Consider the following 14,647-nt stretch of genomic DNA (forward strand, 5'->3'; position numbering starts at 1 on the left):
GCTTAGACATTTAACAGTGGTTTATATACAAGACGTATACAGAAATATACATGGTAGGCAAATACCTGACAAGCAATCAATCTTCTTAACTCTACACAGAGAACTCTGCAATGGATACCAGACACAAGGAGAGGGAACACGCCCTCTAATGGCTGCCTTTATATAGACACCTCTTAAAGAGGTAAAACTTCTGTGGATCCATTCTTCATCTTAAAAGGGCAATACCCATGCTATGCTGATTCATTCTTATTGCATCAGCCTTACATTGCATCAGTGCTTTATAGGCTGCAATATGGAGACATACACACACACACACACACAAATATATAGATAGAGACGTGGAGAGAAACAGAGAGATTCAGATAGAGATAGACAGAGAGAGATGATACATTGCATCAGCCTTTCAGCAACTGGTCAGCTCTTAAATTTCAATACCTTAACATAACATAGAAATAGAAAAAAATAGATAAAATGGCCTGATGAAACAGAAGGAGATGTGGTGATATTATTTGAAATCGGAGCAGAAAAATAAAAATAGCAGGAGACACCTTTGGAACCTATTTTTGGAAAAGAGGAATATAGATTTGTCGAAGGGCCAAAAAATAGAAAGCAAGATGCAGTACAGAAAGGAGGAAAGTAAGAATATAAGGTCATCCTCAACTCAAGTCAGAAGGCAATATCAATAGACACCTTCATCTTTCTATCTATTACTACCTAGCGCAGGAGCTTCCCGAGGAGCCTGTGCCAAGTGCGCCTGCACGAGGGATTGCTCGGAGGAAAGAGCAGTTACAACAGCACAGGCAACTCGGGAGTAAGGTTGCAAGGTAATGGCCCCTCCTTCAAGAAGATAAAAGCCAGCTGTGAAATGAATGTATTTTGCAGAAAGCAAAGACGTTTTGAAACTCCAGCCTCGTGGACGTTCCAGTATCCTGAGTTTGTATTTGAAGATTCTTGTATTGCAAATTATTTCTTGTCTGTTATCTTTTGGCAAGTCTCGCACAGTTTGGCAAGGCTTGTGCTTACCACAGCTAATTATTTTGCAGAAGCATTACAAGGTTTCTGTTCTCTTTGGATTGTGTTTGATTTGTTGGAAAAGGGCGTGGGTCAGGACAGTCACCGCGGTAGCTTTCATCCACTGGTCTTGTAGACTAAACTTGCTTGTTTCTAATATTTGCAGAATTTTAGTGATGGAAAATGGACAAGTGGCCGAATTCGATACCCCAGAAGCCCTGACGGTCCAGAAGGGACTATTCTACAAAATGGCGGCAGACTCAGGGCTGGTGAGGTGACCGAGTTGGAAGAAGAAACAGACTGCCTGGCTGCTTTGTTTGAAAAAGGACCTTTGCTTAATTTTCTGGCTGTGAGCAGGGAGAGCTCAATGCTTGGCTTGGGAAACGACTGATGCTTTCTCTTGCTGCGCAAGTGAGGAGCAGATGGAGAACAGAAGCCCGAATCTCCCCAGCTTAATTTCAGCATGATACTTTGCTGTACCACAGCGCCGAAGCCAGCATGCATGAACCATGATCCGTGCTGCGAGCTGCACCACACCTGGCTCGAGCAGATGTTGTCCCTGCCAGCCGAAAACACTGCACAGATGGTTGCCAGGACGCATTGCAACGGCCTGTATTTTGGTGTGATCGTGTCAAAGATGTCGCCCATTTACTCATAATCTCTTTCGCTGCCCCTGCTGCTTTTGTCCCCAGTTTAAAGCAACGCAATTGCAAGAAATGGTACGTGCTAAACTGGTATGCAAAGCCAATTATTTGTATCCTGCTGGAGACTGGTTGAAATATCCGAACATCAGAATGACAGAGTTGGAAGGGAACCTTGGAGGTCTTCTAGTCCAACCCACTGCTTGAGCAGGAGAGCCTATACCACTCCAGACAAATGGAAGTCCAGTGTCTTCTTAAAAATCTCCAGTGATGGAACACCCCCAACTTCTGGAGGAAAGTGATTCCACTGGTTAATGGTTCTAACTGTCAGGAAATTTCTCAATTGCTTCTCTCCTTGATTAGCTTTCCACCCGTTGCTTCTTGTCCTGCCTTCAGGTGCTTTGGAGAATAGCTTGACTCCCTCTTCTTTGGGGCAGCCTCTGAGATATTGGAACACTGCTATCATGTCACTCCTAATCCTTCTTTTCATTAGATTAGGGCAGGGGGTCTTCAAACTCGACAGTTTTTAAGACTTGTGGATTTCAACTCCGAGAATTCCTCCTCCAGTCATGTTAGCTCAGGAATTCTGGGAGTTGAAGTCCACAAATCTAAAGCTTGCCAGGTTTGAAGACTTTTGGATTAGGCATTTCCAATTCCTGCAACCATTCATCATACACTTTAGCCCCCTAATCACCTTTGTTGCTCTTCTCTTCACTCTTTCTAGAGTCTCAACATCCCTTTTTTGGTATATTTTTGTATACATTGCAAACTCAATAGATCTCGGCCTTCCAGAAGATGCTATTGTCCCCACCTCATATTCCCACGGAGGCTCTGGGTGATGGGTGCCCAACACACCTGGATCTAACCTTGATGGCAATCATCTATTGAAGCAAAAAAACCAACTAGCGCATGGCAGTTGAGATGCCTTCTCATTGTCAACTCTCCCTCTCTCTCTCTCTCTCTCTCTCTTTCTCTGTCCCTCTCTGTCTCACCCCTTCTCAGCCCCTCCTCCAGCTTGCAAAAAAAAAGCTGGAATACTCAAGCCCTTCTTTGTAAAGAGGGGGATCTGCTTTCACTGCCCTCCTGCCACAGAGTTGCCTCTGAAAGGAGAGGCCTGATGTGGTTTTGCTAAGGCATGAGCTGGTTTCCAAAATCATGGAGCTACAGCAAGTGGTGACTCTGCTTTCTATGTTTGTGGTTGGCATCTCAAAATGTAAGTAGAAGGAACTGTGGAAACTCACTGTGTGTGTGTGTGTGTGTGTGTGTGTGTGTGTGTGTACATGCATGCTTCTCAGAGCCTTTGGCCAGTGATTTAATCTGATTTTATTCAGCCGTGCTATTTTAACAGGGGACTTTGCAGTATTTAATATGGGAGGGATCTGGCCATAAGCTGCCAAGATTGGCCAAAGTTGAGTTAAATCACACCTGGCAACTTCAAGGATTCAAAAGCCAGCCAGGTGGTTGGTATCTCAAAAAGAAAGAGGATTTCATTTGCTTTGAATACCCGTTTTGTAAATTTTCCATGCTTTCTGAATCTTACCTAAGATGCCACATAGCCCGCTTTGCAGTTTATGTTTCTCTCGCTATTCTGGTAGTGGTCCCCAGTCAAAACCGAAGACCACTTACCTGGTCAAGGGAAGGGGGGGAATCCAAAGACTTAAAAAAAAAACTAACTGGAAATCTTACATGGACTTTCTTTGATGAAAGAAGAGAAGACTGAACTGATAATTTCGGGGTTAAAAAGGGCCAAAGCGGATGGGAGGGGAAATGAGATGATAATTACTCCATAAAACAGCAAAAGGCATTACTATGTGTTTTCTTTTCATTCCTTTTTTTCCTTTTCTCGCTAACTTTTTTTTTTTGCCTACGTTTATTGTAACCAAAAAGTCTAATAAAAATATAAAACAAAAAGAAGTACAAAATTTGCATAGAAAAGAGTTTTCTTAAACATGTGTACTAGGAAGTTTCACTCAAAATTTAGGGTATTTAAGAGGGTGCAAACACTGTATATTTGTGTGCAAAGAAGCATTGAAGGAAATGTGTATTAGCCAGAGGGCGTGCATGCTTATTGCCGTATGAACTTTTAGGGGAAAACTTTTAAAGGTCTCACCCGAGCACTAAAGGAAAATTCGATCTGATACAGCAAACAGGACGAGCTGAATTTAAGAATAGAATAGAATTCTTTATTGGCCAAGTGTGATTGGACACACAAGGGATTTGTCTTTGTTGCAGATGCTCTCAGTGTACATAAAGAAAAAAATAAAATACATTCATCAAGCTGAGGAAATAAGTTACAAAAACCATGAGAGAATCTGACTTGAATAAATTGTTTTGTCAACACAGAACTGGATTTTCCCAAACTGGCAGTTGAAAAGGCTCTTAATTGTGTCTCCTGGAGGAACACACAGAGTAGGGTTTAGCTTCCCCCCATGATGGTTTTTTTTTTCCTCTGAATTTTGCACAAAACAATTTTCAGCACTTGTGAAACTCCTCCTTTATCATCCAGAGAGAATTTAATATTTTGGGCTAGGTAATAAGAGGCTTGTCGGAATGCAGAAATGGAGTGGAATCAGGAAAACATCTGGATCAGAACAAAAGATAGAATAGAATAACAGAGTTGGAAGGGACTTTGGAGGTCTTCTAGTCCAACTCCCTGCCTAGTCAGGAAATCCTACACCACTTCAGACAAATGGTTTTCCAACATCTTTTTAAAAACTTCCAGTTTTTGGAGCACCCACAACTTCTGGAGCCAAGTTGTCCCACTGATTAATTGTTCTCACTGTCAGAAAATTTCCCCTTAATTTTAAGTTGCTTCTCTCCTTGGTTAGTTTCCACCCATTGCGTCTTTAGTTGGAAGGTTTCTGCCATGATTTTACAATCCACCCTGGTTCTCTTATTTTATTGAGTTACATAGAGATCTTTTTCTCCAAATAGGTAGAAACAAAACAACTCCAGGGGGCAGGTTGTTCCATTGCTTAGTTGCTCTCACTGTCAGAAAATTTCTCCTTAGAAATTTGATATGATCTCTTAAAGTTTTATTTCAAAAGTCATAAGTAATGTTTCTCAGCTGTATCAACTCCAAACAGCATGTTAGGGACTTCAACTCCCAGAATTTCCCAGCCATCATGTATGCATGTTGGCTGGAGAATTCTGGGAACAGAATTGCACCGTGCCTTGAAGTTGCTGTGGTTAGAAGCACTTGTTCTGGAACCTAATCGTAAAGTACACCCTAAAAAAAATCAGAGGGGTGTTTATTCTTAGATCGGCTGAGAAAACTGGCTGGTGTTTTGAATAAAAAGTGATTCTCCTCACCTCCCAATTCAGCAAATATTCATGTTTATTGGACAAACGTTACTTCTGCGTTTTCAACACTTAATGGGAAACAGTAGCATTTAGGTGGATTAGTAGATTAAAAATGTAGCTTGGGATAAATTGAATTCATTGGGTTCGGAGTCATGGGGGAACCATAGACATCTATGCCTCCATTATGATTTAAGTTCCACCAACCGTGTTCACGTTTAGTGCCTCATATTCACATATACATCTATGCCTCCATAATCATTCAAGTTCCACCAACAATGTTCACGTGGACTGCCTAATATTCACATGGGCCCGTGATGGCAAACCTATGGCACGGATGCCGGAAATAGCATACAGAGCCATCTCTCCAGGCATGCCAGCCATCGCCCGTTGCTCTTCCAGAGATCCGGTGCACGCAGGCCAGCTGGTCTTCCAGTTTCTAATATGCATGCACACGTGAAGACCAGCTGGCCAACGTGCGTGTTAGAAACCAGCCAGCCAGTTGGTCTTCGTGCACACATGCACGTTAGAAGACAAAAGACCAGGTGGCCAGTGCACATGTGCGCATTGGGAGCTGCTCTTCCAGTTTTCGGCATGTGTGTTTTAGCACTGGGTTCCTTTTTGGCATGCACGTGCTCCCGTTTTAGCGCTCAGTGCTGAAAAGGTTAACCACCACTGGCATAGACTGTAGTTTCCTGATGTGAAGCCCTCCAGCTGATGATATATTTAGAGTGGAGGTGAGGCCTTGGATCTCATCCAAAGTTAATCAGACAAGTGGTTGATGCCTTAATCCTTCTGGCCTCGGAGCTGGGAGCCAGTTCTGCTACAACAGACACTTGTTCTCCAAACTGAGCTGTTTCGCCCGCTGCTAAATCCATTCATCCCATCCTTGCGTAAACATGGTGGTTTCCAAGACGACCGACATGACTTTCTGCAAATGTTATGTTGTTCCTTGAATGTTTTCCTAGATCTACGAGAAATAAACAGTCACGTCAGAACCCCCCTGGCTTTCTTGCAAATGCTTTGCCAGCAGTGGCTGTTGGTTTGTCATTGCAGGAGACCCAGAAAATTTCAGGCACAAATACTCTTGTTTGTCTCAGTGTGCAGGTAAGATGATGAAATGAATTCTTAGTAAGAAAACGCCCAAATATAAGGGATATTACCCCATTCCATGCCTATTCACTGGTTACCCCTTTCCATGTCTATTCACTGGTTAATCCAAATATCCGCCATCTGAATTTGGGCTGTCTGTTTAAGAACTAAACCTTTAATTGAAATGTAGAAGCATTAGACATATTGACACTTTGAAGGATGATGGGTTTTAACCATGATGGGTTGGTTTGAAGAAAGAAATGGATGGGACCAATGCAAACCTTTGGTGGGCACCCTGTCTGTTTTCTTCTTCTGAGCTGGACTTCATAAAATGAGATCCCAGGAATGTAGGATGCCTCCTCTGTCTCCAAATGATGAGACCATCATATTTCTACTGGTGTTTGCACTCCCAAGGCAGTCCACTCTAGTGCCCCATTTTAAAAGTTATTATTGAAATATTTAGACATTAGCAGTACAACAAAAGTGGATTGAGCTTTGACTGCATTTTCATAGCTGTCATCTTCACTGTTTTGACCATAATCTGGGAACACTTAGGAAAAGTTCCAAAAGCTCTCTATCTAATATTCTCTAATGCCTGATCACATAGTGTTATAAATTCTGTTTATATATAGCACTACAGAGCAAACAAAGAGAACAGTCAGCATGTGCTTTACTGCTTAACTGTTTTACTGTAACAGGAAACAGGAATTAGAACAAAAGAGCATGGAGTATATATTATAGATCTAAATTTGTAAACACTGCCATCTACTGGCTGAATACTACTGTAGTTGTTGCATAGAAATGCATTCTAATCAGAGGTGGTATTCAGTAGGTTCTGACCAGTTCTGGAGAACCGGTAGTGGAAATTTTGAGTAGTTCAGAGAACCGGCCAATACCACCTCTGACTGGAGATTTTATAGTATCCTTCCCCTGCCACACCCACCAAGCCATGCCCACAGAACCGGTAGTAAAAACATTTTGAATCCCACCACTGATTCCAACAATGAATTCCATTTTGGACTAATTTATTGCATCCACCTAAAGGATTTCCTCCAAAGCTGCTTTAAACAACTGGGTACCATCAAGGCACTGTCTCAGAACCTTTCTTTGCTTTCACAGGTTTTAGCACACCAGCTGTTCCCGTGGGATCCAGGTTCAGCTATAGCTACTCAACATCTACCACTACATTCCTTCAACGAAGGGCCTACCAAAGAAGTGGCATCACCTTAGAAAGTAAAGTCGTGATTGATGTATTGGCAAATTGTCATCAAATTTTAAAAGTGAGTAGGGCATTCTAGTGGGTTGGATCATTCAAGGGTGCATTAGTTTTCCTCCCTGGATATATAAGCAATGGAGACAGGGCAAGTGCATGTGTATATTAAAAACCCTAAAATCATCATACAATAAGTGCAGATCTTCTTTGGATTCAAGTTTGACTCAGAAATTATCTATGGACTGTTTTCCTCATGTTCAGTCTGTCTATCTGTCTATTTGTCTATCTACCACCGACCCACCGATCCATCCATCCATTCCTTCATCCTAAGTTGTCTTTATCTCTCTCTTCTCTCTCTTCCATCCATCCATTTTCAGCCATTTGAAAACTATATTGTGTTGACATCTGCTCTTGTTCCTAGTTGCAAGGAGTACAGATCAAAACCATCTTTGAATCCGAGGTGAAGTTGATGAATGAAAATGACAGTTTAAGGTAAAACAACTCTAGGTCCAACTTTCCTGCGGTTTCCCCATCACCATTATAATTAAATCCACCCATCTTTCTGTTAATTGACCTCTTCTTCTCTTTCTTTCCTCCTTTCTCAGTATTTCAGCCTTCTGCAGAAAACTACACCTTTGTACTGATTGATTGATTGATTATGTGCTATCAAATTAATGTCAACTCTTAAAGGCCACGTGGATAGATTTTCTCCATGACCATCTGCCTCTGAACTGGTTCTTCACACTGTAATTGAGTCCATCCCCTTGTTGTTGGTCATCCTTTTCTTCTCTTTCCTTCTCCGGCATTGTAGACTTCTCCAGGGGGTTAGGTCTTCACGTTTTTTCAGTATACCCACATTTCCTGAGCTCACAAAATCTCCTTCTTATTGTCTTCTAGGGAAATTTTGGAGCAATACCCACTCTGGTTTTGTTTTCATAATGGGAAAGTTCTGAAGATCTTTCCCCAGAAGAATGAGTCCACTTGGGCCCTAAACATCAAACGGGGTATCTTGAGCACTCTGCAGACATCATCTGTGGCTCCCAACAACAGTGTGGAAGAGGTGAAGCTCTTTAGATCACAATGCTGAGTTTAGCCCATTCATAAGGCTGTGCATTGTGAGTTTGGTAACCCCCATACTCCTATGTCCCATTGTTGTCACTGTTTATATCTCAGCTGCTAAAAAAATTTAGAAAGGGGAGGGCACCGAGAGAACCAATCAATGCAAAATCCCAATTCAAATGTCAGCAAGTGTGACACATATAAGTCTGATGGGAGACAGCCAGGACAGTGAAAGATAACTCAGATTAGTCAGCCTAACAAACTGGATGAGGTCCATGGCCCACAAGCGTCTCATTCCTGACCTACCATTTTTAGTGCCATTTCTCACCTATCTCCTTTATTTCTGTTAAGCTATGGGTTAGAATTTTGGGTAACTAAGGACGGTAATCCCGACTTTGTTTTCCTTGCAAAAGAAAACAATATTGGACAGTCGCTTGTCTGAAATGATATAGGGACTTCTGCTTGAGCAGGGGGGTGGACTAGATGACCTCCAAGGTCCCTTACAGCTCTATTCTATTCTTTTTATTCTTACCTACTGTTAATTCAGGTGGATATTTCAGGGAAATGTCTCACTCGGTACCAGCAGAAAGGTACGGTCCTTCTGAAGATGAAAGATTTCAACTTGTGTTCTCACCATTTTTCTGGATTTACGTCTCTGAGATCGGTGGCTCTTCCGAATGCATCGGTAACTTGTAATTTATTTTTTTCTTTAACAGTGTCCTGCTTTGGGGTGGTTTTTAGCAATTACGATGCCAGTTAGAAATAGCATTTAAATAAAATAATAATAATTTAAATGAAAAATAATTGGCCTCCATTTTATTGTGACTAAAATGGCATTGATTAGATGTTCATGACTCATCCACTAGATCAGAGGTTGCCAACCATTTGGACCTCAGGGACCACCAAACTCATAAGCACACCAATGTGCCTACCGTCCCTGTCCTATTATTTCTTTTATTTTTTTTATTTTTCTTATATGTATCCATGTATTTATAACTATGTTTTTTACTTATACCTATTATCTTGTAAGCAATTGACAAATAAATAGATAGATAGATAGATAGATAGATAGATAGATAGATAGATAGATAGATAGACAGACAAATAGATAAATACAAAATAATAATTTTAATCCCATGGACCAGAGACCCTGGAAAAATCCCCTAAAAGTCTGCAGGAAAATTTCCCACCCTGTTTTCCTACTGATCGATCATTCTTTATTTGGGATCATAGGATATTGTCTCCAGCTCCGTTCTCAGGGAGAGAGAGAGAGAGACCTTTGGCTTCATGCAAAGAAAGCAGCAGAAGCAGCAGAAGTCTTTCTTTCTCTCCCCCAAACTCTGCTAGAAACGAGCCTTTGCCGGCGCAGCCTCTTGGAGCAGGAGGCCTTTCAGGGTCCCAAAAACTCATTTCTGACGGAGTTTGGGGGAGAGAAAGAAAGACTTTGGCTGCTTTCCTTGCATGCAGCCAAAAGCAGAAGACGAAAGAAGCGGAAAGAAGCAGCCCAGTGGCCAGGCAAGGTGCATGGGGCACATGGGGCAAGTTCCCCCCTCCGCCCTTTCCCCCCTCCCCTCACTACCTCGTGTTGCTCGCAATGCAAGCGGTGCAGCCTTGTGTTCCTGCGGGCCTTGTGTTCCCGCACAGCCTGAATTAATTGCCTTGGGGGTGCTCTTGGGGTGACATTTCTCTGCGGATCAACAAAATTTTCTCACAGACCATCAGTGGTCCCCAGCCTACTGGTTGGCGACCACTGTACTAGATCACGTGCGTCTGTTCACTCCCAGGAGCAGCTTGTGTCTTCCAAACTTGAATGTGTCCAGAGATTTGAGGAGAAAGGAATCCTTGCAGAAATCAAATGTATGGAGTCCCATCTTGTTACACCTCCTGCAAGGAAGGGCAGTGGAGTGAAGATGCAAACTCGGACAGACCTGAAGCTCTTCCGAACTGAAACTCATAGTTTATCCCAGGAAAAAGGTTGGTTAATGCCTCCAAGCAAGAACGAATTAATAGGATGACTGTTGCATGGCCAACCCTACGGTTGGGTAGAGCCAAAGAAAAGCGATTTGTTACTGCTTTAATTCACTGTTTCTGGACAGCGATTAACAGAGGTTGCTTCTCCTTGGATCCCAAAACAAAATAGGTTCAGTACTTCCATTCGCCAAGGAAGAAGAATGGAACTTATTGTTCCATGTTGGGGAACAAACATCTTTGAACGATGCTTTCTGTGTATTTCCAATATAACGCTGGTTTCATTTCTCTAGTGCCCACTAGTGACATCTATGAAAGCAGCCTGCTCTATGAAAAAGAGAAAATGGCACCACTGTCCAAAGAGGAGGAAATGAAAGAAGTAGCTAAGGTTCTTCAGAAGCTCTGCATGAAATCTTCCATGGAGACTGAGGTAGCTTATTGAATTATCATGACTGGCCACACAGAGCAACTCTAGAGCACTTGTCACACCTTCAAGATTGCCTTCATTCTGTTCCAAATAAAATAGGTTGGGTAGAAGTCCTCTCCACTGCATGATATGTCCACAATTTAGTAGGCCATCTCAGATCACCAGATCTTTGCCAAGAATGCCAAACTCTTACAAAAAAATTCATCCATATGCAAGATCTCATGATGTTTGAAGTGTGAAAGTTATCTGAGCCTGGAAGAAAAATGGATCCAAACTAGATGACCTACAAGGCCCCTTCCAACTCTGTTAAGATGTTTAGACTAGATCTGGCACTTTTATCTGCCTAACGAGTCCTTTCCAAGGACTTGGGATAGGCAGATATTCTTGTTTGATAGTCTTAAAGGTCTCTTGGCCTTCCAACAGCTGCTTTTGCAGCAACGGGTTTGTCACCTAGGTTTCCAGGAGCTCCGGTGTCTTGAAGCTCTGATGATGTCTTGTTGATCTGAAGATCAGCCTATTTGTTCCTCCACGGCCCCTTTTAGACTTTTGCCACCTTGTCAATCACTGGGTTGATGGTGACCCAGTTGTTAAGTGAAACTGGCTTCCCATTGCTTTGTGTCAGAAGTCCAGGGATCCCATGCCCTCCTGGGACAGCCCGCGTCAGTTGCCAAGCATCTCCATTTTGATTAGGTGATCACAGGAATGTGGCTAGGGTTGTAAGTGTGAAAAATCGTCTTTTTTCGGCGCTGTTGTAACTTTGAATGGCCTCTAAGCAAACTCTTGTAAGTTCAGGACTACCTCTACTTTCCCTCTGTCCTGTGTTGACCACATCTTGTAGGCCTAGCCATCTTGTGTTATATTCTCTGCTCCAATTGACTCTCCTAATCTCCAAATCTGCATCTTTTAAAAAAAAAACACCCTCTTGTGTAGGAATTGTCTGCTTATGGGAATTGTCCACAAGATTGCCTTGGAAACCCCGTCTTTACCAGCCAGGCATAGCCTCTCTTGCTCCCTGCTATTATTATTATTATTCGCTTCCAAATGGGGTGAGATTATACACGCCATTCAGGCAAGCAAAACAAGAATGAAAGAAGCGTGGGGAGGAATCTCCCTCGTTCCCCATTGAAAGCAGCGGAGGAAATGCTTGTCACTCACAGGGGAGCCTCTATAGAGGAGCTGCCCACCCATTGTGGCATCAGATGGAATGCAAATGCCGATTAAATAATGGGCTGTGAATTGAGCCAAAGGCCTGGAGCCAGACAGGGAGAAAGAGGAAGCTATAGAAAGGGAGATAGGGAAGAAAGAGTTGGCTTGGGGGATGGGAACTCCCTGTGGGTTAGGGGACAAGATTTTGGGTTCATTTCTTCTTCTTTTTTAATTGCTGATGCTTAGAGAAGCATCCGTGGCACATAGCTTGAAGACAAGGATCCATAAAGCTTGCCTCTGTTCCCTGGTGCCCTCTTAAGTAACCTTTTAATGGGCTGATTATATATCATAAAGTCAGTGGTGGGATTCAAATTTTTTTACTATGGTTCTGTGGATATGGTTGGTGGGTGTGGCAGGGCTTGGTGGGCATGGCAGGGGAAGGATATACTGCAAAATCCCCATTCCCTCCCCACCCCACTAACCTGCTTTCCAGCTCCGTTCTCCTGTGCAGGGCAACCAAAGGAGACCCAGCCTATCAACTGGGACTCAATGGGAGGCAAAGAATAGATGGGGTTGGCAGGGCCAGTCCGAGGTGGGATTTGCCAGTTCTCCAAACTACTCAAAATTTCCACTACCGGTTCTCCAGAACTGGTCAGAACCTGCTGGTTACTACCTCTGCATCCAATGTGGGAGAAGAGTGGCAAAACGTGGAGGCATGAAGGAGATGACCAAGCTGAGCCCAAAGGAGGAGTCAAGCATGCCATGTCCACAAGAGATATAAGTCCAGCCTAGCTTGGATTCTGTTGACTCTTATCTACCACCAATTCGCTTTGACCCTAAGCAGTTCCCATTCTTGTTTAAAGGAAGCATGGAATAAATATGTTCTCATTTTGGATCTAACCCCAATTCCCTATTTCTTGCACCTGACAGAGTGGGACAGAGGTGGTATTCCCTAACCCACCAAGCCATGCCCACCAAACCATGCCATGCCCACCAAGCCACACCCACAGAACTGGTAGTAAAAAAAATTGAATCCCACCACTGGGTCGGGGTTAAAAGAGGGATCTGCCTAGAATCCCTACATAGCCACAAATGAACTAAATCCCACGCCCGCTTCCCTTGAATGCTGCTGACCCTTACTTAACTCTAAGCAGGTGCCAACGATTAGTGGAGAAGGTTCATGCGCACAGGTTTTTATAAATAAATCAGTTTAATTGAGCCTTCACATGTGGACGTAATCTTGTGTGCTCACATCAAGTCATTGTTGACTGAAACCAACTACTCTTCTCTTCTCCAGAATGGAATGTCCCCAGCCTGGTTCTTTTGATGTTCTACCAGTGTACCATCAACATTATAATGGAATCCATTCACCTTGTTTCTACTCATTCCCTTCTCTTCCCTTCTACCTTTCCCAATGTTATAAATTTCAAGACAGTTAGGTTTTGGAAGATTCTGTTCATGTAGTTTTAAAATAAAATAGAATTAGCTCATCTGTTTGTATTTTCTGTCTAATCTACAGTACTTGACATCAATCTTGCAAGTCTGAAAGTACAGATCTACCATCATCATTTTTACAGTCTGAGAAACTAAGGAGGTCCCTCCTGAGCTTCTTACCTGGCCCATTATTCAGTTGCAGGCTATGCTTTCTCTTTTCTGACCATTCCCTAGACCACATTTTTTTGCTCCTTCTCTCAAGGTCTTTCTCACATACCATCATCGCTATCAAGAAAACTGCAATGAGATGGAGTTACCAGAAATTAAGTCCGCTTTGAAGACTTCATTTTTCTTTCCAGCAGTTTTTCCAGTCCCTTGAGAATACATCCTTTCCAACACATGGTTATGATGCTTTGCATTTCATCCAATTTGATACTGGGAGACATTTTCCACACTATTGATTTTTAAATGTATAAACACTGATCCAGATCTTCTTTTTCTCCTCAGCCTACAGATCTATTCCTGAATTTGGTGTTTGCACTTCGACAGGTCTCCGCTGATGTCTTGATGGATCTGTGGCAGAGTCCTTCTTCCAAATGTCAAGATAACTGGTAAGGTGGCAAAAAATGGTCCCAGAAGTAGCTCAGAAGGCAATGTGGAACATTTAATTAAGATTTATCAGACAATCCCAAGATCTCTCACTCTCCTCCACATAGATGGGAGTTTACACTTACAGCAATAGGTACTCTACCTTTGAGTAAGATGCAGAAGAGATTCAACTAATTCCATGTCAAGAACACATCCAGATATGTTCAGAGACATAGACTGAGAGACTTAGACAGGTCCTTTTGAGCTCTTTATGCCAAGCCTAGTGCTCAGAGCTAGTTTTCCTCCTAAGCAGTAGATGGTTGTGTTGATCCCCAGAGGAATTTGATTGTGTCTTACTGAGAGATCTATTTAGTGGAATTTCATGAAAAAAACAAACCTCCTAAGTCCAAGGAGAAGATAGCTGAATTATTTCTGTTATATCAAATCTTTCAGCCTCGGTGGGATGGATTTCTGAAAACAAAACAGGATGCTTGCAAAAGATTGCTATGGATTTATCTTTTCTAAATGAGTAGCTGTGATTCTTCTTGAAGTCAAGAAAGAGTCAAAAAGAGGTTCAGGAGTATCAGAGAAGCTCAAACTTTACATCATGATAGATGGTGGCCAATATAACCTGTATATACATATTCAGTTTCCAGTTTCTGTTACACCATTTTCCTTTTAATAAATCATTCGATTTATTTATTAAAATTTATTTATTAAAATGATTTATTAAAATGAGCCCCTGTGGGAATTGAGTTTTCTTAGTTG

General features: G+C 42.4%; 2 protein-coding genes across 5 annotated transcripts in view; both read left to right on the top strand.

Annotated features, from left to right (window-relative positions):
* ABCC6 (ATP binding cassette subfamily C member 6) overlaps positions 1 to 3,542 on the top strand; it is a 48,606-nt gene extending 45,064 nt beyond the window's left edge. For all 4 annotated transcript variants that reach the window (XM_087942113.1, XM_087942115.1, XM_087942114.1 and 1 more), the window contains one exon: positions 1,178 to 3,542. In XM_087942113.1, the coding sequence (XP_087798239.1) occupies positions 1,178 to 1,289 (112 nt within the window). In that variant the 3' untranslated portion in view covers positions 1,290 to 3,542. The remainder of the gene's footprint in view (positions 1 to 1,177) is intronic.
* Positions 3,543 to 5,289: 1,747 nt separating this feature from the next.
* APOLTP (apolipoprotein lipid transfer particle homolog) overlaps positions 5,290 to 14,647 on the top strand; it is a 73,719-nt gene continuing 64,361 nt past the window's right edge. The window contains exons 1-8 of the mRNA XM_087942341.1: positions 5,290 to 5,371; positions 6,009 to 6,059; positions 7,164 to 7,324; positions 7,679 to 7,749; positions 8,155 to 8,317; positions 10,101 to 10,290; positions 10,578 to 10,714; positions 13,841 to 13,902. Coding sequence (XP_087798467.1) covers positions 5,290 to 5,371; positions 6,009 to 6,059; positions 7,164 to 7,324; positions 7,679 to 7,749; positions 8,155 to 8,317; positions 10,101 to 10,290; positions 10,578 to 10,714; positions 13,841 to 13,902 — 917 coding nt within the window. The remainder of the gene's footprint in view (positions 5,372 to 6,008; positions 6,060 to 7,163; positions 7,325 to 7,678; positions 7,750 to 8,154; positions 8,318 to 10,100; positions 10,291 to 10,577; positions 10,715 to 13,840; positions 13,903 to 14,647) is intronic.

Source organism: Notechis scutatus, chromosome 12, assembly GCF_049901735.1.
Source record: "Notechis scutatus isolate UNSWTSFEM ecotype Mainland chromosome 12, rNotScu1.2, whole genome shotgun sequence".
NCBI classification, from domain to species: Eukaryota; Metazoa; Chordata; class Lepidosauria; order Squamata; family Elapidae; genus Notechis; species Notechis scutatus.